Genomic DNA, 23362 nt, shown 5'->3' on the forward strand with positions numbered 1-23362 from the left:
TGTTGACTATTTCCTTTGAGAAAACTTCTGTGTGACATCTTTAGGAAAAGGTAATTAATACATGTAAACATGTTTATACAGACACAGGGAGCTAAACGCTCTCCCCCCGTTTTAATCTCTCTTTTCATTCACTTCCTACTTTATAGAATGTATCTATTTGCATTTCATTCTGTGTGTTTCTGTTTGGAGCAGATGAATTCTTACACATCTGCATTTTAAATTAAATCTAAATCCTCTTTAATATAGCATGGAATTAAAAAAAAAAAAGACTGACCAGTGCCAATTTAGTTTCAGCCATTTTATATAGGAATCTCAAAGCATCACATTTCCTTGTACTCTGGGAACAATATATACCCTGAACATAAAGGTTATGGAGAGAAGGAAATGTAATTGATTCTGAAGAGCGTGAACATCTGTGGAGAATGTGTTCTAAGAGAAAATGATCTCTGAGGCCCCACGCATGATGATGAAATGGTCTCTACTTACCCATGTCAGAGCAGTAAGTCTGTCTGCCCTGCACGCCCCTCGCCAAGTCCAGGCCACTAGGCAGAGTCAGACTACAGATGCTTGAAGCTACTTTCTACAACACAGAAACCAACAGAAATGGGTATAGAAGACCTGACAGAACTAAATTTGTTGAAAAAAGTCAGAAAAACTTCATTCTGGTGCAAATTTTGTCACCGAATGTAATGTGATTGTGGCAAAGTCAGTTTCTCTCTCCGGGCCTCAAGTTTCTCGTCTTTGACGTGGGAGAGCTGGGCCAGACGACAGAGAGGTACTTGCAGGTCTGTCTACAATGATGAGATTAACAGACTACTTTTTCTTCTGGATGTCCCATAAATCTCAGACTTTCCGTTGTAAGTGGAAAGAGCAAAAATTCTAACACAAGTGATTTAAGAACATCAACATTTATTTAACATGATAAAAAAGAAATGAGATATGAACATTTGCATTTAAACAATAGTAAGTAGCCTTTAATACTTACATTACAGGTGCTCATTGTATAATATATACACAATGAACATAATTACATTTGTACACAAACTAAGTACTGGATTTGAGAACCTGCTTATTGCTGTACACATCTAGTCCAATGAAGCAGAAGCCCAGTACTTCAAAATACCTACATTTTAAACAGTTTTTTAAGAAAAAGTAAGCGGTAACATTTGTAGTTTTTAAGCTGACAAGAGTGTGGCAGTAACTGCTGACACTGCAATCTGACTGAGAAATAAGTATAGCAGAAAACAGACATACTTCACTTAGCAATAATAAAATGGCACGTTTTAAATATATATATAAAATTTTTACAAATCAAGTGTGAAACAAAGCATTGCAGTAGCCAAAATGGGAAAAAGGAGAAGAAAATAAAAGAAAACAAGCTTCATTGGAAATAATAACTAAATTTATGTACTGAAAAGCCAAAAGAAATATAAATCCACCTAGGCTTTAGAAACATCAAAATCTGGAGATCAGCAACTAAGAAAGCTCTGTCTGTAGACCACACACTAAGAAGCACCTTTACTTATGTGCTCTGAAATCATAGCAGCAAGCTGGTGTCGGAAGAATAACCTTGAGATTACACTACATAACCTTGAGTGTACATATGGGCCATTAAAGCTGTTTTGGAATAAACATTTTCCAGAAGTGATAAAATGATGCTCTGTGGCCAAAAGCATCAGAACTATGAATTTCATAGATTTAAAATATACTGTACAATATCTTCTCACATTGCCAAAGGTCCGTGTCCTTAGCTTTGAATGGTTTCAACAGAAGTCAGTATAGCTGAAAAATACAGAGAAGGGAAATTATTTTGACACCTGCAAGTTAACGAATGACCATTTCCTAAAGTAACTAAGGGTGACATTCTCTAACAACAGCACTGACAAGCATGGCCATGAAAATCCTAAAACATAATACAATTGAGGGACACTTTCTCTTCATTTCCATACGCTTAATTCACAAAGCAAAGAAACACAATGCAGTAAAAGAGCAAGTCAGATGAAAAAAGTACCCAAACTTGTGGCTGAATCCAAGAGATCAACAAAATGAGCAAAGATTTGCATAATTTTACTAAAATATGTAATACTAAATTGAGCTCCGTACACAGCAGTGTCATTTGTAAAACTTTCCTAAGTCCTACCTAAACTGCTAGTTCAGAAAGATGACACACACGCAATGAAAAGAAATAAAATAATGAGCGTTTGAATGCCACCAGTTGGTGGACTGCACACCACAAGGCTAGAAAACCTGCAGGAACTGTGCCTCATTGCAGGATGTAATGCCACTGGCTCTCAGAAGGAAAGCAAAACAAAACCAAATCCAACAACAACTTAAGGAACTTGGAAATGCATCTGAGTTTTAACCATGAACATTTTTTATTATCAGAATGGTTCAAATACAATGAATTGTAACTTGTTGATTGAACCAAAAGATACTGAGAGTGGCTCTTAATGTACATTTCTCTCCATTAAGATGGACAGAGGCCAGTGACCAACTCCCTGCACAGGAGGAATCAAATGAACATAATGTTTATCATTCCTATGTCTGGGGTTATTCTGTCACTCGTGGCAACTGCCACTTCTGAATGTATGAAGTTAAAAGTTTAAATACATGAGTGACAGAGGCAAGACACAGGTTAAGACTGTAACAAACAGAAGGTTAGCGACCCTAGTCGATCCTGCACAGACACCAGGTGACAACAAACAAAGCCTTTTCTAGGCTCCAGACAGACATGATCTCAAATAAAAATTACAGATGTTAAATGGCAGTTAAATGTAAATCCTCTGGCTGAAAGAAAGGACACAGACTATAGCTGCTACAAAAAGGTGTGACTGGAAGTAGCTTCTAGAAAATGAGCACTGTGGGACAAAAGACGCAGTCAGGGTAGCCTTTGTGCTCATTTATTTCGAGAATCTAAAAATCAAAGAGTATGTCTGTATTCATGCTTCTAACGTCTGTATTTTCTTGGCTTACAACTGTTTAACAGAAATAAGTGGTAATCTAAAAGCACCACATCTGGTAGATGCTGTGAGGGGAAAAAAAAAAGCGCAGAAGAAAAGGCATAAAATGCTCAGTCTATACCTCACAGCTTTTCGGAAAAATATAAAAAGCATATAAGTACAAAACAGCAGGATAAAAGGAAAGACCTTAGGAAATTATTCTGAGCTCTAAAAGTGTGGTCTAGAGCACTTGTGGAGAAAGGCTCCTTCTCTGTGACCCCATGGCTACCTCCCTGACTTAAAAAAAATTAATTATTTAGAAATAATTTCTGGTGAATCTTAAAGATTTTATCTTCCGTATCTAGTTGGCTGTACCACAAACTTCTCTTTATCCGTGAAAATAATTAGCCAGCTCTCAGTGCGGCTGATGTCATGTCCACTGTGAAAAACATTACTCGATCAAAATGTAATGACTTAAACAGAATTCTCAGACCCGACCAGAGAAAGAAACGTTTGGTCGGCGCACAGCTGCAAAACACTGGGAGGCTTGTCTTGGCACAGGCCCTACCCTAAGGGTTTTGCTGTTTTTACGGATGATGAAATAAGAGACAGAGAAGATGTTGTCACACAGCAAATCACTGAAGGGCCAATGCTGGGAACTGGAGTTACTGCCCGTGGTTCAAATAGTCGGCCCATTCGCTCCCCCAGCTTCCCGGACGCGCAGGCCAGAACTGATCGCAGTTTTTTATTCACTAAACCAACAAATGAACGAAATTCAGGCTGAAAGCTCTAACAGTAAAGCACAAAAACGACAGGAAAGGACGTACTTTTTCTGAGACTACACACACATGAAATGTGATCCTTCCATGAGCTGCGGCTGCGCGGACGGAGCCGGGGATGCCGAGGCTGCCGAGGACTCGGGAGACGGGGACAGGCTCTTCGCTACAACACACCGGGAAAGCGTGAGAACGGAGAAGTCAGAGAGACGCCTTGGGACAAGAACCCCCCGATGCTGCGATCCCAACACGAGACGTACACATTTCGGGAAGGAATTCTTAGCTGTATTTTGGTTCTGGATTTTTTTTTCTTTTTTGCTAATCTGGCAACCGATTATTTGGTACGGAATGCCACTTGACAACTGTTTAAAAATTCTTCCTTGTACACCTTAAACTTATATAATGTTATATGTCAATTACATCTCAATAAAACGGCATTTTTTTCTTCCTTTTTTTTTTTTTTTTTTGCTTTGAGGTTAATTTTCAGATGTCTATCAGTGAATCGTTCCTGCTGGGTCTCACTTGTATAAGTCTTTTTAGTTCCATGTAGCTAAACAGTACAGATGGTTTAAATGTTGTGGTTTTAATGCACACACATACCCCTTTAACCTGGACCTACCATAACAATAACTGAACGTGATCAGTTACAATTAAAAAAAAATGTGAGAATTCCTATGCACATTGGCTTACTAGTGGGTAAGAGGCAAAGCAAAAGACAGTGCTTAATATTGGTTACAAAGGAGCATGGCTGACAACGTAAATTTCCATGTTATATGTATATGACACAGAAAATGCTCTTCTTAAGAACAGTCCTGTGTAGTTGAACTTCATTGTACTTACCCTCTGCAAAATGATTGGGGGCGGGTTGTGGGGGGGGGGGGGGGAGGAGAAGGGATTACCAGGAAGGGATTTTGCTTAATGGACTATGAAAAGTAAAGCTGATAATTTACACTAGTGGTATGAATCCCCTGCCCCCATCCCTTGCCAAAAATCAAAGAAAAGAAAAAAAGAGAAAAGGTTTGTCAAGAATCCAAAAATTAAAAAAGAATGGCATAGAAAATTTTACTTTAAAAAAAATTTTTAAAGAAAATTTTATTTTTTAACATGCTATGTATGCATCATAATCTTCTACTATCAAAGAGAAACCCAGATGTGAGTTATAACAGGAGCTAAGTAAACAAATCCATTCTACCAGTTTAGATATTCAGTCTCCCAGAGTCCCCAAAAGCGTAGGTTTGTGAATACTGAGAATCCAGCCTGGGAGAAACAGGCAAATTTTCCAAGTACTAAAAGATCAAAGATCTTCTTCTCAGGAGAAAGTGTACAGTGTGTTGAGGCTCAGATTTCAAAAGCAAACAAAACAAAACAAAATGAAGGCACTGATGGCCATGCCAGGACAGATGGCGGATCTGGCTCTTAGGTGGGACCGCAAAGGCCGACTGGGCTGCAGTCAACAAACCTGAGTGGCTCCCCTGCTAGACTCTCCAAGTGGCAAATAAATTCAGAGGGTCAGAGGAAGCACCAGTGAGACAATTATGAAACAGGCAGTATCTACCTGCCATTGCTTGATTTCCTCGAGAAGCCTCAGGAGTAAGTTCGTAGGCAGTAACAGTTTCTTCCTGCTCTTGAGCATCGTCCTTCGTATCTTCTTCAGGGTGGCCTTCTGGCTTATGATTTGTGACCTGTGACTCATCTTGAGGGCTAATGAAAGTAGATGAATATTTTAAAGTTTGTTATTTTACAAGACAATTCTTTTTTTTCTTCCAACTTACTGTTATGAGAAGTTTTAACTCTATGGAAGAGATACAATCATCTGTATTTAACAACTGCTATCATTTTGCTTGCATTTTTCTTTGTCTGCATTTTGCCAGTGTTGTTTCATTCTAGACCCTCAGCCCCCAGCTCCCCAAATTATTTTTAAAGCAGATTCCAGACATATAGTCCAATCTGTAAATGCCATCAAATATCTAGGTAGTGCTCAAATGATCCTGAGTGCCTCACAGTATCATCTGAAGAGTTATCTGTCTGAATCAGGATCCAAAGTCCATATGTTGTATTTGCCTGACAAGTCTCTTAAAGTCTACCTTAATCGAAAATAGACCACTCCACACACCCGTTTTTATTCTTTGCCGTTTATTTGGGAAAGAACCTGGTTTAACAGTCCTATACAGTTTACTATATTCTAGATTTTGATGACTGTATTTCTCCTATATTTTATAAAATGATGTGATTTTTCTTACTCTACTATTTTACTTCTTAATTTTATTTTTTATTGAAGTGTAGTTTGATTTATAATGTTAGCTTCAGGTGTACAAAGCAGTTCAGTTATATACATGTATTTTTCAGATTCTTTTCCATTATAGTTTATTACAAGAAACTGAATATAGTTCCCTGTGCTATATAGTAGGTCCTTGTTTATCTATTTTATATATAGTAATGTGTATCTGTTAATCTTAAACTCCTAATTTATCCCTTCCCCCCTTTTCCCCTTTGGTAACCACGGTTTGTTTTCTATGTCTGTGAATCTATTTTTGGTTTGTAAATAAAATTTTAAACTGATATGATTTGAGGCTTGATCAGATTTAGGTTTTGTGGGGTGAGGGGCAAGAGATAGTTCTTCAGTGGGTTTCTTGCTCTGCTGTATTAACAGGTTGTTAAAAATGACCGGTGACGTCAGGGGCTATTAGCCTGACCCATTCATTATAAAGTTCCTGGTCAGATTTTTTCAGCCTACAGCTTTCACAGCCACTGAGGAATATTGTTCATCCCCATTATTTCAATAAGGTTAGCAAAGCAGTGATATAGTCCAAGTCTCTCATTCCTTATTGAGCGAAATTCTTCTAAAAGGAAAAAAAGATTCTTCATAAGCTGTTTTGGTTGCCGTTTGGGAAAATTCCGCTAAATATTTCATTCTTTCCCTTTATGTACCAGGTTTTGGAACAAAAAGCCCGATTCCCTAGCATCCTCCAAAGTGATCAACAAATTCCTTTTTGTTGTTTTTGTATCATCATGAACTCACGGATTTTTAATAGACTGGATGTGTTTTAACCCTATGTCTATTAACAAAAATTCAGCAGAGATTTTTTTTTATCAGCTATTGCCAAATATTTGTCAGATTCAGTCTTGCTCTTCATTGAAGAGATAAAGGCATTCCTAGTAACACGAAATCACAGACAACTCAGACGACCCATCAACGCGTATCACTCCGCAGGCAGCGCGAGGTGCTTACTGTCACTGCTCGTGTGCCTTTGTCATTTAAAAAAAAAAAAAAGACATTGATTGAACACTTCCTAAGTGTTTAGCCCACTGCCAAGTGCTACATACCTGTTTCCTTATTTAATCCTTACAACACACTTGTGAGATTAGATACCATTATTATCCCCATTTTTACAAGTGAGGGACCTGCGTTTAGGAAGGTTATGTAGCTTGCTCAAGATCCTACAGCTCCTAACAAGCTACTCCGGGACCAGAGACTTTGGACTCTGAAGTTTCCCATTTTTAAGCAGGTATACGATTTTGTGAATGATTCCTTTGTTTGTTTGCTTTCCCCAATTATTACCTGTGTGAAACATCCGCAGGCATTTTTTCTTCGCTTCTTTCCTTATCTATCACTTCTTCAGAACTTACTCCATTTGGCTCAGGTGTGAAAAGTGTTTCAGAAAAAACATTTTTAGTTTTTTTAAACTGCAGAAGAAGAAGAAAAATTTTGTTTTTCAAGTCATTTTTACCACATTTAATGTGTAAGTGAACTATCTAAAATGATTCCTAAATAAAAGCTTATTTAAAAACCATACCCTACCAAATATTTACTGAAATACAAATTTAGATTCGAGTATATTAAAAACATTCATATTCCTTATTACCAGGCATAAAAACTACACTGCCATTGCCTAGCTGCTTTGGGAGATAAAATTCTTTAACTAGGTTAACGATAATTTATTCTGGCTTTGACTGATCATGTTTTAGTTCTTCAATTAACCCATTTTTTGATGTGGCTAAATCCATCAATCAAATTATACAAATCCCACCATTTCACTCAGATCTAGAGCCTCTGTGACAGAATGACATATAACCTTCCCACTTGATTTCATCTTCAAAAATCACCCCCTTTGGGGTATCTGTCCTACAATAATCTCCCCACCTCTTGGCTGAGATCTGTATTTTGAGGTTCAGCTTCTTTTAGTCGGACAGTCTCTGCTGCAGGAGTTTCATGGCTTGGTTTTACATCATTTTCTTTAATGACGGCGTCCAGTTCCTTAATGTTATCATCCCTCCTTCGAGTCTGTTCAACAGACAGACAGCATCTTTAGATTCATGCTATACAGTCAGGCATAGTTTTTAGACAGCACCTGCTAATTTCTTTTTTAAAGTTGGCACTTCACTCACAAGGAGGTTTCTTAGGAAAAAACGAGAGGCATCTTATATATAATATATTAATCCTCTATCATTCTAATTTGTAGACTGTTCAGTTATTCAATGGTTTAATGAGATGAATTTCCATCAGCAATGTTTGCTCCTGATTAGTCAGGAGGGGGTTTCTAAGAAGACAGGGAAGCACCGTCAGCTGATCCACGTCCACCAGCGCGGACAGACCAGACTGAAGCCACTGGAAAGGTTCGCTGGTCTGCTCTCATTTACCAGTTGGGGTAACAAACAAACAAATAATAAGAAACAGAATGATGTCTCTTTATAAGGCTGAAGTTAGTAAGTAGAACTCTTACTGAGAAACTCTTGCTATAATTTAGGTCATGTTAAATTAGGACACAGAGTAATACACGTTTTATTGGGAGGGGAATTGGGGACCATCTTGGTAACCTGCATGGCGTTTTACATTTGTTGAAAGCACTTTTATCTTCTTAGTGTCTCTGTGCGGTAGGTGGAACAGGTGGTCTCCACCTGACGTACAGCAGAGGAGATTACACAAGGGCACCCAACAAGTAATTCAGCTGCGGTGTTTTGAACGTAGGCTATTTGCAGTTTACTGAACTGTCTTAGTATTTTACTATAAGAGTTAAATAATATAAAATAACCATCCATGTTGTCAACATTAAAAAACCACATAATGCTATGATCCTAAGATTCAAGAGATACTAGTTTTACCCACAAGAATGATTAAAAGCAACTGATATACCTGGGTAACCCTGAATGGATTATCCCTTATATTTGAAGGACTTGGTAATGGTGACTGGTCTAAAGCACCAATAACATTTAATCCTTTTTTCTTTTCCCTTAAACACGCTTGTTGATGCCTCCTGATTCTTTCCATCTGCTCTTCCACAGTCATCCTAGGGCGAGTGCTTTCAGCCAAACACAGCTGTTCCACCGCACTTCTTGGTCTTTCCTTTAAATTGAAAGTAAAAAGATGAGCACATGAATACAGAATAACATCTGAAAAGTAGGTTGGAATAAAAAGGTTCTCAAATGCATTTATTTTGTCTTCAAAATCAAAGGTGGAGGTTTTAGAATGTCATTTAGATATCAGCAGGAAGGAAAATGACTCCACACATGCATTGATGCACGGTCAGTGATGGAAAGAGAGAGGGGACCTTAACGAGGGGACTTTTTTTTTTTAAAATACAAAAGAGTATGGTAGCTCTTGAGTGACCCTAACCCATGAGCCTGAAACAGGCAATTATATGAAACTCAAACTAGGAGAAAACAGGGGGCATGGCTTTTAAATATCAGTGATTTCTTTTACTATACTAAAAATGTTACATTTTGTTCTGTAATTTTTACTGTGAAAAAGACTGGTAAGAGAAAATATCCTTAGTTTATGAGCAATAATAAAAATATGGAAGTATCTACCTTCTATAAATCAAGATGGTTATATGTGAAAATTTTATAATGTGTATGTATATATACATGGCTCATTTTTGTGGTTCACTGAGGGGCTTAAAAATATCAGTCACATTAAACAATCACTTCTTACTTCTCACTTTCTTACCAAAGATATAAAACATTGGTGTAAGATCTGAAATAAATACATCAATAATTAGTCATTAGGAAATTCTAGCTTATTTTATATAAAAGAAATGTTAGAGATTAAACTATTTTAAGGTCTACAGAGGAGAACATGTGGGTTTATGTGTGTCCTCTGGACTGAACTGCTGGGAAATGACTGAGACACTGGTGGGGCCACTGGAGTTCGAGAAAAAAAACCCAGCGCAGAGAGGCCAGTATTTCTGTGACCAAGTGGGATGCCAGGAGAGTGGCCAAGATCCTTTTCTCTCCACTGCCATCTAAAACGTGTCTGCAGGGCCGTACCTGCAGCTCTAGAGCTGTTTCCCACTGTACAGAATGAGTATCTCAAAGAGCTCAAGGAGAAACTAAAAGGAAAATGAAAAACGAAAAGCCGTAAAGTGTAGAAATGATGATTCTCATTTATTGGCAAAACAGAGATTTTGCTTTCAGTAAAAAAAATTTCTAAAAAGGTAAACTTAGATACTGATTGGGAAGCTGGCTAATTTAGTACCCTTTTCTTTTATTTTTATTAACAACAAACGAGTGTTCTTCCCGGTTTTTCTATACTTGTGCAAAAATGTCACACTGCAACTTCCTTTTCCAAGTCACCATATTGTACAAATCTATTTTATTTTTTTAAATTGCCAGATACTCTTACTTTTTAGATCTTTTCTCCAATTTAACTGGAAAAGAGCATCTCACTGGGGTTTTAGTTAGCATTAAACAATTATTATCAGAGTTGAACAATTTTCATATATTTGTGAATTACTGTTAAATATTTCCCATTTAAAAAAAATCCTAAAAATAACCGATTTATATTCACTGCTCATGTACCACGGCACTTGTCTGTTGTATTGCAGGTGTTTTCTGTTGGCGTTGCTATTGCTTTCCTGTACCAGAATTACATAACCATTGTCTTCTGTGCTCACCCTCTAGCATCTGGTTATATAGAAGTCTTTCTTCTAGTATGTAAGATAGTTATATTTAAAAAAAAAAAAGAGGTAGGGGGTGGGTATAGCTCAGTGGTAGAGCGCATGCTCAGCATGCATGAGGTCCTGGGTTCAATCCCCAGTACCTCCATTAAAAAAAAAAAAGATAGTTATAGAATAATATAAATCCACTAATACTTTTCTGTTTGATTAACATGCATTTTTTAAAGCTTTTTTCTGTTGGCTTACTTTCATATTACAATTTCCAAAGAAAACACCCTTCCAATCTGTAAAAAATGCCTGACTTTATGAATAATAGTATTATAGAATCATTATATTTCTTATATATAAAATTAGCCAGATTTCTGGCATATACTTTGTACCTATACTTTAATATTTTTCAAGAATCATAAATCTTATCATTTGTAGTACCTTTCAGTCTTTTCTTATAGTTTAAAATAATTTCCTACCAAATAAATACTGAATTTGTGAAGATGAAAAGTAAAAGTTTTTTGCAGCCCAAATTTCAAGGGAGAACTTGGGGAAAGGGAGTTAAGTATTCTGAGAATCTTCCCAGGAAGACCAAGATTAGACTGGTTTAAAGCCAGTGGGAATGAAATGGACTTCAGATGAAAATAGTAAAATATAAGCTTTATTTCCCAGTCTCAGTTCACATTTCTCACTGTAACCAGAAGATTGGCAAAATCCAAATCTACCATAGCTGAAAAGCCTTGCATAATCAGGCTGGCTTGAAAATCCACTAGCTGGGGTGACCACAGTGCATGTCTATCCGTTTCTTAAGGAAATTCTTAGAGGTGTCAAGGCAGGTAGAACAGGGCGGCTGTCTGAGAATAGATTCCACCAACCGTGAACTGAAGACCCCATGAGAAGTCTGATCAAAGAAAACCTAGATTAGGTCTGTCCTCCAATGTGCAAATTCCCTGAACATAATTAAAGAAAATTAAGATAACTACAGTTTTCTTAGAGTATGTATTTTGGAAAAAAAAACACTAAAAATTAAAACATGTATAAGAAAGCAGTAAATAGGTTTGAGAATTCTTCTAGAAATTAATTTATAGTTAAATACCGTTCTTGAATCCATCATCTTCTTCGTTTTCCTTAAGGTTACATACGAGGCTATTGTCGAAGATTCGGGGGTTGGTGATTTTGTTCTTGGAGGGACTACGCCAACAGGAAAGTGGGAACCTAGAAATTAAAGCCAGTGGTAAGTTCTACAAAACGTTTTCACGTGACACTGCCTCCTTGTGACATATTCAGTTTCTGAGGCTTTTAAATCAGAAGGCAAACTTACTGTTTGCAAAGAGGCAGGGAAACAGTTGCAGATTTCCATGAGTTATCTTCCCTAAGAAGCTGGGCAGTGATACCACCAGACAAATCAGGGTTAGATTTGTTAATAAAGTTCTACTGATTCTAACAGGTGACATTAAAAAAACTACAAAGTTTAGTAATACTTAACAGCGCATAAGTCCTCACAACAACCTTGCAGAGAAAAGAAGGTAACTCAGGTGCAGCGTCGGGATTAATAGGCTTCCTCCTCCTCACGTCCTCTCAGCCCATCAGCAGCGCGGCCGGAGCTTCTGCTTCGGCCTCTTTGCCTCGCTGCTCTGCTACCTCATGAAGTATTTACATAAATGTATTTCCAGAAGCTGAAATCTAATCCTCTCACATATTAAGGTGAGGAAAGTTACGGCCCAGAAGGGTTATGTGATTTGCCTAAAAGTTCTTAATTTCTGTTTGCTCTCTTTCAGTCACAGGGCACCGCCTCAATAAAGAATCCATTAACGATGTTAACAGCCAGCTAACTGTAGGTGATGCAGGTTGCTTTCTCTTTTGCATTTTTGAAAGTTTCTAAAGTGAACACACACCGCTTTTATAAACCAGAAAACAGCACACTCACAAAATCATTAACACAACAATAAAAACTAGTGGTAAGTTAACATAAAATGTATTCATTAGTATCATAGTCATCTTGTGTTAAGCACAATATATATACACTATTGTCCACTGAGGACCCAAGCAAAGAAAGAAATTAATCAAACCTCAATGGTTTGCTTAAAAAAAAAAAAAAAAAAGCACCATTCTCCTTGGGCTCACCAAAGTCGCATCAACTAAGTAGAAAAACCAAATCCTATTTTTCCCTCCCAAAGACATGGCCAATCATTTGATGGCCAATCATTCAGGGCCCCTTTATGTCATGAACCAAAGAATCTGCAGCTCAATGAAGTTTTAATACTGTTTATGAACTCTGTATGTCTGTTAGAGCTGTATACTTGAGAATGTTTAGAGCTGGACTGATGTATTACAGTACAAGTAATTTTGCGATTCAAATAAAGAAAGGTTTCTGCTGTGCCAGTCAGTGGTCCATCTTTAAAAGCCCTGCTTAAAGTCATGTGGTACAAAATAAATTACACTGTAATCTATCTGTATACTTCAGACTAGAAAGCGCTTATGACTATATATTTTTTAAAGAACACCCAAAATTTTAAAAGAGGAAAAACTTCAAGGAAGAATTCAAATCCTATTAGAGAACGTATTTCAGACGATAGTTTTTATGAGTAAATGCTTGTAACAGGTTTTTGCTGAGGAGTATCACAATGTTTTATACCCGAACTCTTGTTTTCATATATATGGCTGCTTTCAGGTTTTGTCTACTATGAATTAAAGCTGCTGTAAAAACCCTTGTGTAAGTCTTTTTGAGGAATTGTGCTTTCATTTTTCTCAGGTAAATATATAGGATTCCTGGATATGAAAACTGCAGGTTTAACTTTGTAAGAACCTGCCAAACTATTGTTCCATCTTACACCACCTCAGAAATGCGTGTGAATTCCAACTGTTCCACATCCTAACCAACACCAGGCAGTTAGTCTTTCAAGTTTAGCCATTCTAGGTGTAAACTGTGATATTTTTATTGGCAATAAAACTGCATTTCTTTTACGATTAGTAAGTTAAATAAGTTATAAACTTTTCCATGTGCTTACAGGCCATTTGCACACCTTATTTGTTAACTCTCCAGGGCTTCTGCCTACTTTTTATTGGGTTGTTTGTCTTCATTATTGATTTGCAAGAGCTATTTATATATTCTGGATACAAGGGTTTTGTTGGATATATGTATTGATAGTATTTTCTCCCATTCTGATGGGCAAAAGTTGTAAATTTTGATGAGATCAAATTAATCAGTTTTCATGAAGAGCATGGCCCTCAGAGGGTCCAAGCTTTATTTGAGAGGGTCTCCTAGCCAACTCCTAATTTGTTCATGCTTTGAGCTTTGTCTAGGCACAAGGCAAAAGCTGGCTTTACTGCTCCACTTAACTTCTTGGAAATTATTTTTCTGCAAATCCCACATTCTGCCATGTTTGTTTTATCTCTATACTAGTATGAACATACAGACACATACAAACAGACAGACACACATACATTTTGGTGAACCATTTTTGAAAGCCATGGGTACTTTTCCTCTAAGTGTTTCAGAATTAACATAATACATTCTTCTAAATAACTAAAACATCACAGTATCACTTCTTATTAGGTAATATCTAGAACATATGTAAATTTCCATAATTCACCCAAGAATATCCTTAGTGTTTTGTTTTGTTTTGTTTTTAACCATGAGGCACTCAAGTTTCAAGCATTGTACTGTATCTGGCTTTTCCTATCTTTTTAATCCTGAAGAGCTCCCCTTCTATCTTTTTTCTTTAGAACATCAACTTCTTGAAGAATGATCAACATTAAAAAATTTTGGTTAAAAAAAAACCCGTATATACAGTAATAAGCATTATTTCATAGAATTTATTTATTTTGTAGAAACTGTGTAAAAATTTGTTTTGGCCCTAATCCCTAATCTCTTATATATACTTTTGAAATAGTAAAAAGCAATAAAAGATAAAAATCTTAGGAAATGGAAAGTTTTTAACAGTTTGGCATAAACTTATTTCTCAGTAAAACCTAACCTGAACTGATATGAAGCTTTTTCGTCCTTATCCCACTTCAAATGACTATTCCAGAAATATTAATGTATTTAAAAAGGGGACTTCCTCATGCCTAGCAGAGAGATGACATATATTATATGGTTTATGGGTCGTGTTATCATCCTAATATCTGAAAACTTCTGAATTCAGAAACTCATCAGATTCCAAAGGTTTCAGGTCAGGGACTGTGGACTTGTATATGTACTGAGTCAACATACAGACTGAGTTTATTGCTCAAATGCCTGAAAAATACAGGAGATAAAACATACCCCAGGGAGGTGGGGGTATATCTCAGTGACAGAGTGTGTGCTTAGCATGCACGAGGTCCTGGGTTCAACCCCTAGAACCGCCATTAGAAAAAAAAAAAAGAAAGGAAAAAAAATTTAAAAGAAAAAAGAAAAAGACGTTCCAAATGCTGACCTTTAACGGAGGTTTCCATTTCGGAAACAGGTTCCGATTTTTCTTCTCCATTAGACTCATCAACTTCTGCCACTGTTGTTAACTCTGGTTCACTCTTGTAGAGTCTATAATCTGGACCCTTGAAAGGAAGATACATAATTACCAAAACAAAACAAAACACCCCTCAAAGTCTCTTAAAACGTTTATCTATCTGAGTTATCTTAAAACTCATCTAAAGACTCAAACTCAACAATTAAAGAGCCTCAGTCAGCTATCTAAGGTATTTACAAAATTAAAGTATATGCTACAACTAGGGTAGGAAAAAAAGAATCTAAAAAAGAGTTTTAACCAGTAAATCTTCTGCTTTTAAAATTAAGAATACTCCTTTTAGGGAAAAAGTCATCAGAACATTTTTATCATAGTATAACTGAAGTCTGAAAATAACCTTATTATATTAACTCAGCCCTGTTCCTCTTTTCCTTATTCTGTTCTTCTTGCTTATTTCATTTTACACTTATTTGTTTAATCTTGGACTTCTTTTTTCCAGTTTCCATGGGCAAAGTCTCTCCTTGGCAATGTCCACATCCTCTTAGCAGTTTTCCTAGACTGAACTGCTCACATCCCAACCTTTTCATCATTCCTAGTAAGAATCATTTTCTTTTTCACTTCTTTCTGATCTAAAGATGTCATTTTGCTTCTAATATCCTGCAATCGTATGTTGAAAACAAGCCTCCTTAAACACATGCAAAGTAACCACTTTATGAAAATATTCATGAGACAATAAATTATGAAATATTAAAATTGTGAAAATATTACAAAATGAGAATGATGAAACTAAAACAGGAAAAAACACAAATGATAACGTTATATACAAACAAAAAAACACTGGCTAGAAGTGGTGTTATAATAAAAAATTTTCAGTGTAAAATTAAGTTGGAAAAATGAGGGCATGTACAATTATGATTCTGTGGCCATTGCAGCCACTTACACAGTGAGATCCATTTCTTGGATATCCTTGAACTTGGTGAATCTTCTTTTCTTCAGGCAGATGGACTGGGCCCCTGCTATAACAGAGCAAGGAGCTGCTATCACTGGGCAGAGGGGGGATTATGGGAGGCTGCTCTGTAAAGTCATAGGACCGAGGAAGTGGAGGACGAGGTGGGACTACTTCCTCTTCCTAAAGATTGTAGAATAGTCACCTTATTTAGATAAGCATATTGAATTAAGTATATCTAAATTCTTTGCAATGGTAAGTTAACTTAAATTCACTTTAAGATAATTAAAGGGACACTGCCAAGCCAAAAGTTTCATATTGAAAAGTAAAACCGAAAACATTTACGACAGCCAATAACTGGGTTTTGAATTTGGTTGCATCTAATTTTTTTCTGTGACACACAAGTTAGTTTTACTCTGTGTAAAGCTCAACATCAAAACAAATGCATGAAACTATTGTATCTGATTTTAAAAACAGAAGGAAACAATTAATTCAAAAAATCTTGCTCTATTATTTTTGGTAATTTTTAAGAGCAAAAAAAGATAAAAATTTCTTTTTGATTGGCTTTTTATACAAAGTTCAAGACCATAGATGCTTTCAACTAGGTTGACAGTATCTCTTTGTAGTTGTAATTTCTTTACGGTATGCATGATATACAGCCAACTTATCCATCAATCATCCTACAAATTTTATGAAGTATACACAACAATGACAAATAAATACTCAAATTACTTAGATTAGAAAAAGTATGACAATGTTAAAGTTCTAACATAGATGAGAAATAGTGACTTAATTTTTTTGCATTAAGAAAAAGTAAGAAAAATCACATTTGTTAGAAGTATCAAATTATTGAACCAGTGAAATTTTAAGATTAAAAACAATAACCCAAATATATTTAGAAAACATGTTATGAGTAAATTCTAATTCATATTTTAAATATTTAAAATAATTAATTTATAGTTAGACAAAGAATTCGAACTTACCTCATTTTTGTACTTAACTGTTGAGAAAGGCTTTGATCCTGTCATACCTATTAAAAAAATTATAAAATGTAACTACTTATACTAAACATACCTTCCTAAATCTATAGAAAAAGGAATAATTTCATTTCACTTATTTTAAATGAAGTCTTCCATTTTGAATCCCTTATTTATTAATGTTTTCTGAATTTAAAACTAATTACATTAAAAAATACAAACTAAAATATCTAATTTAAACAAGAGTACAGGGAAATAAGTTTTCTCAAATATTATTGGTTTAAGTATGATTTGATATAACCTTTTAGGAAAGCAATTTAGCTGTGCCTATTAAAATGGAAAATGTATGCTTATTTCCCACTTTCTGGACTCTATTAGTACTAGCATGTACGTTCATTATGTATACAATAATGTTCATTATCACATGCCTTATGACAGAAAAACAAGAAAAACAGCCAACCAACCAACCAACCAACCAAAAACCTGGAAGCAACCCACAAGTTCGTCAACCGCTAAGTTACAGTTCATCTATACAGTGGATTCTCACGCAGCTGTTACCGTACTGTACTGTTACGGAGAAAGAAGCGTACTGATGAAAAACAACATTTTCTGTTGTGGGGGAAAAAAACTCCTAAAACCAAAACACTGTGTGTGTTTCTAACTATACACACAAAACAATGATCTATTTTTGTGTGAGTGTGGTTGGTAGGACTTCTGCTTTTTACTTTGCATATAAACTTGGGTACTAATTCAATATTACAAAGAAGAGTGCTTGTTTACTGATGTCAGAAATCCATTTAAATAACAAAAGAAACCCAGTTCTATGTGTCATTCCATTTAGATACAATATTATAGTAAATAAGTGCAGAATCAAAAATGAAGCTAACATACCTGTTTCCACAGTGCCTCTCTGCTGCTTATGTTTACTCAGTCCTTCCATGACATCCTGAATTCTCCAGAGTTCTTTCTGAATTTGTGCACGCTGAATTCCTGCTGATTCAGTCTATTAGTAAAAATGGACAGACCACATACAAGGGGAAAATAAAATCATTAAATACAGTATAAATTCCACTAATTACATACTGTAAAGTGAGAATTGCAGTGGATTAAGTTTTGAGAATATTTAATATGATCTGTGTGACTTTCCCAATTCTGCAACGTCAATGGCAAAGATAAAAGATAAAAAGCAAAGAAAAAATTTAGTATTTCAGACCTACACACACAATTCATACCTTTTCAATAAGCTTTGACTTGCATTATTTGTAATCCCAGGAAGGAATACTGATTAGATGGGACGAAAAATGGGGAGCCACCTTCCCAAACCAAACCCGACAAAACAAAAGCAGAAACAAAACAGAAACCCCAAATTAAACAAAACATTTTTAGAGGGAAAAAAAGGAAAGCATTTTAGCTTCCTAAGTTCTAGAACAAAGAGATATGCCAAAAAAGAAAGGAGAAAAAGGGCAATTAACAAAAGTATTTTGAAGAGTTCTGACTCAGTTAAACAAATGTTATTTGCAGGACAAATTTTCAGGTTTGGAATTTAAATCTATCACTGCCATTTTTATTCTATCCTGAACTTATATCTACTTTCTTATTGCTAATATCCCATTTCATACCCTTAGGCTAAACACTCATTATGATGATAATGTTTAATCAGGCCATCCATGAACATGGTATAGCAATTATACCTCTCCATTTATTCAGGTCTTCTGTCTTTTAATAATATAGTAATTAAATTCTTATGATGAACATTTTTTGTTAGGTTAAATCAGAATTGGCAAACTGCTCTGGCCTGTAGCTTCTTTTTGTATGGCCTGTAAACTAAAATTAAATTTTAAATCCTTAAGGGATTATTAAAAATTCCCAACACCAAAGATTAATGTGACAAAGTGTATACACCTGCAACATCGAAAATATTTAATATCTGGCCTTTACAGAGACAGTTTGCCAATCCCTTGGTTATATTTTAGATGTTTACCATTTTTTTCCTACTGTATTTAGTATCTTAGTAGTGTAACTTTGGTTGTGACAATACAGAAGTCACAAGCACACATGGTTACTTAAATTTAGATAACTAAAATGAAATACAATTGAAAATTCAGTTCCTTGGTCACACTTGCAACATTTCCAGTGCCCATTAATTACACGTAGCTAGTGGTTACTATTTTGGACAGCATACGCTGAAGACAGTTGACTTTCCATGAGTCAAACTTTCTAACTCTATTTGTTATATTGATTTGTCCATTGAGTCCACTAGGTTTCCAATGTGGATAATCGAATTTGCACAAGGTCACAAGCATGAGGTGACTTTTATTATTTTCTTAATTATATATTATCTCCACTCTTCAGGACAACACTCTAAGAGAGCTATTATTAGTTCTGTTTTACAGATATGAAAATGAACACCTGGAACTCGATCCCATATCTGCCTGTTCACAAAACGATTCTTTATGCCAAATGGTGCTGCATCTTCCCCTATTCTAATAATATATCAGTCAAGACAACAGGCTATAAATATAGCTTGCTTAAAAAGAGGATTTATGGGTTCAATTCCCAGTACCAGTACCTCCATTTAAAAAAGAGAGAGAGAGAGAGAGAGAGGGATTTAATATAGAACGGGTAAGATTATTGAACACTTCAATGCCAAGTGACATAGTTAGCTAGGAGCACAGAACACTTCACTCACCATGTGCCCAACAGAATAAAGAACTTAATAAGGGATGGGCTACTTTTTGAGGCAGTAAGATTCCTATCATTGAAAGTATTCAAACCCAGATGCTAGGTAGCCAGTAATGTAACAACTGTTAAGGGTGTGCATGAATCTCAGAAGGTTGTACAGTGCCAGTCAAAGGCAGTTCCAACAATGTAGAAAGGTATAGTTCTGTACCTGAACTTCACCAAGGCGATCTAGCTGCTCTTGCATCTGGTTCTTGGTAATAGTTACATCATATTCTAACTTGTCATATTCTCTCCACGCTCGTTCCAGTTCCTAAAATCAGAGCTTTAATTATTTTAATGGAGAAAATGTGCTTTAATGTTATCAATCATGTAGCTTATAATGGGCAAAATAAAAACTTTTATAACTCATTTTCTTTTCCTTTTTCCTCTCTTTCTTGATCAATTCAACAAGAATTTACTGACTAACAATTACTTATTATTCTGCTGCTGCTGTACTCAAATTTACTAAAAAAAACAAAAACAAAAACCCTAAAAACAAACAACTAAACCCCCCTAAATAAACCCAACTTATTTATTATTTATTCATTCGTGACATAAAATATTCAGTTAATTCTACTATCTAAAGAGTTTTATTTTGGGGAAATATGTTATTTTATTTATGACAATACCTTAAATTTTTCTTGAAGGTGATTTCTTAATGCAGAAGAGGCATAAATAAAGCATTTTCTTATCTGCCCTGATTAAAGTTTGTCTAGGAATAAAAACACTAAGTAGGTTGTATTTTAGCATGCTGGATTTTCAATAACACCAGAAGTCTGACATGACTTGACTTAGAATAAATTTACAGTAATGTGATGAACCTAACTGAGCTAACGAATCGAGCGACTCTTGCTCACAGACTCAGTATAGATATGTCCCATCTAAATTTTTCTGTTCTGGGGAAAAAAAATATCACTCCAAACCCTCAAATCACAAAGAAGTTTTTCATACTTGATCTTTAACTACCTGTCATCTATTTATTGTAGAATAATTCTACAAATGTTCAAAAACACACTGTCATGTCATTCTATCTCAGGAGCGCTATTCCATGGGAGTGCAGGTACCCTTCAAGGGCTGTAGGTGCTCTTCAGACATTTCAGAGAGGGGTCCGAGGTCAGACTGATAAATTAAGGGCGGGCGCTATATTTGATCACTATTTTGTCACCAGTGTCTAGTGTGGTGTTGGCTCATGTGACATAACCAGCAAATATTTACTGAATTTATGCTGCTGTGAAATGAACCAGTGACGCATGTCTAAGAGCCTCCCTTGACCAAGGGTTTCTTGACTTGAACTGCACTGAATGAAGCTCCCTTGGGAAATGTCATTTTAACCACAGCAATAGTTCTGGGACAAGGAAAGAGGGCACTGAATGTAGAAGAGAGGTTACTTAAAATAATCTTAGTATAAAAAGCATTAATCCTCAAGTCCCTAGAGAGGCTCTTTTAAGGAGTTAATTTAATTTTGTATATTCTACAAGCTTAAAATCACTTGAAAAACCGTAGGCAATAAAAATTTCTTTTAAAATTAAAAGGAGTATTAAAATTTCGCCACTTGGGATAATTGCTTTTTGAATATAAGGTGTCTCCCCTTATAAGCAGGTTTTACAATGGATTATATTTTTTAAAAAAGCAGAGATAAACCACTGGAGATTTTTAAAACCATCTCTATATTATTTATTGAAGGGAGTCTATTAAGCAGATTTCACAATGAATCACACTTTAAAAAGACAAGTGATAAAGGACAAAAGATTTTTATCACATCTATATTGTGTAAATATTAGCCTCCTTATTTGGCCTCAGCAAACTGTTTTTACCTGAATAAATAAGGTTATTGATCTCCTTTCAGAAAAACTGCATCTTAAAAAAAGAAAGAAAAGAAAAGAAAAACTGCTTCCAGTCATCTTCTGATTTAAATACGTCACAAAAACTGCAAACCTGTAAACAATGCGCCTTTGAAGGCATCAGGGAGGGTAAAGTGAGGAAAACAGACGCAGTGGCTGTCCAGCAATGAAGTCAGATGGCATTGCCAGGCTGACACCTAACCCTTTTAGTAACAAAGTTCAGGGCAGAGGCATCTAAATACAAGAACATTTTAGGATGGTGGGCAACCTTGTCTTTCTTACAGAAACACAAAAATAGAGATGGAGAGGTAGAGATTACCAATATTCTAGGGGAGAAGAAACATAGTACACTTCCAATTTGCCTACGTCCTGCCATTGCTCTGTGCCAACTGGCCTGAGTCCCACTACCTTCCTGGGCCTGTTTCTGCCTCTCCCTCTGGGCTCCTCAACATGACCATGGATGGGTAGTAACACAAGTCAACAGGGATTACAAGAAAAGAGAGATCACTGGCAACACATCAGTCCTCCTGACACCTGGCCGAGTGTTTCATTAAAGCACTCAGCGACTTATACGAGGACAACGTTAAAATCTTTACATACGACCTTACTATTTTCTGTCAAGAAGATAATATATAGGTACACTAAGGCAATTAAAAGGCATAATGACTTTCAAATATACAATTATCTTAAAATCACAGGCACAAGTCAGGAAACATAGCCGTGCTTTCAATACAAACATGGATTTCTGCATCATACAGTTAAGGGAATGAGTTAAATCCTGCAATCTGCAACCACACGGGTGAACCTCGCAATGTTAAAAGAAGACAAAGAGTATATACGAGTGTATGTACCATATAATTATACTTTCATGAAGTTCAAAAACAAGCAAAGCTAACATATAGTTTAAAAGTCAGGTAATGGCGTTTTGGGGAAGAGGCAGTCACCAGGAAGGGTTTAGCCATATCTGTGCACTTAATCTGTGTACTTTTCTGAAAATATGTTGTACTCTGACAAATGTTAAAAAAAGTGTGCGTGTGTGCGTGCACGTGTGGAATTGATAGAGGGATGGCAGAAAACTTTAAGAAAATTTGACTTAGTCCAAGTTTAAAGTGTAAACAAGTTAATTTTAACAGTGGTTACTTATTCATAGTCTGTATTACAAGACTTGGCCACTGTTGGGGATAAAGAAGCCAAACTTCAAGGAGGTCTGCAGTACTCAGATGCAATGAAATCCGAGACCACCAAAACGATGAATGAGAGGAAAAAAAAAAGATGAACGAGGATTTTAATACCTAACCACAGAGCTATAGCAGCTACATATTGTGATCTTTATTAAGAAGAGATTAGGACTAATTTATTTCCAAGTTTTTAATGTAATAAGAACTTTCCTTTTCTTGTCCAGAATTAATGGCATAAATTGACCGACTATAAATTAACAAAATCTACCCATGGGAATAGTTCTACAATATGATACACATAAATGTAAGTAATTATTACATTGTGCTTAAGCTAACAGAGACTGGTGTGCCTCTCAAGTAGTATTCCTGACAATTAATACAAGAAACATTAATTCATTATTCTACTTTTTACTTAAATTTGAAGCATAAGGGTTTGGTAAAGAATTGGTGGTAGATTTTCCTTTCAGAATGGAGAAGGAACAATATATATTACTTATTAGCTTCTTAAGTTAAGCTCCAACAACTATTAGCAATTTTAAACATCATAGTTTAATATCCACTACTAAATCTTAGAAAATTAAAGTACTGCAGTGTTTAAATTTACTATTATGTTTTGGGGATTAGGCACAAAAAATATTAATTTTAGCCACTACCACCCAAC

The 23362-nt window shown here is 35.7% G+C and overlaps 1 protein-coding gene across 8 annotated transcripts in view; it reads right to left on the reverse strand.

The window, feature by feature from the left end:
- Nucleotides 1-892: 892 nt before the first annotated feature.
- The window catches only part of PLEKHA5 (pleckstrin homology domain containing A5), a 212134-nt gene continuing 189664 nt past the window's right edge, over nt 893-23362 (reverse strand). For 5 of the 8 annotated variants that reach the window (XM_072954687.1, XM_072954693.1, XM_072954690.1 and 2 more), the window contains 11 exons: nt 19852-19953; nt 17853-17964; nt 16968-17014; nt 15012-15129; nt 11693-11811; nt 8847-9056; nt 7857-7997; nt 7275-7399; nt 5271-5416; nt 3767-3881; nt 893-1782 (listed from right to left, as the gene is read on the reverse strand). In XM_072954687.1, coding sequence (XP_072810788.1) covers nt 3778-3881; nt 5271-5416; nt 7275-7399; nt 7857-7997; nt 8847-9056; nt 11693-11811; nt 15012-15129; nt 16968-17014; nt 17853-17964; nt 19852-19953 — 1224 coding nt within the window. In that variant the 3' untranslated portion in view covers nt 893-1782; nt 3767-3777. Of the gene's footprint in view, nt 1783-3766; nt 3882-5270; nt 5417-7274; nt 7400-7856; nt 7998-8846; nt 9057-11692; nt 11812-15011; nt 15130-15978; nt 16168-16967; nt 17015-17852; nt 17965-19851; nt 19954-23362 lie in introns of all 8 variants that reach the window. The other 3 variants (XM_072954689.1, XM_072954692.1, XM_072954697.1) reach the window with 2 other exon arrangements.

The sequence above is a fragment of the Vicugna pacos genome, chromosome 34 (genome assembly GCF_048564905.1).
Source record: "Vicugna pacos chromosome 34, VicPac4, whole genome shotgun sequence".
NCBI lineage: Eukaryota > Metazoa > Chordata > Mammalia > Artiodactyla > Camelidae > Vicugna > Vicugna pacos.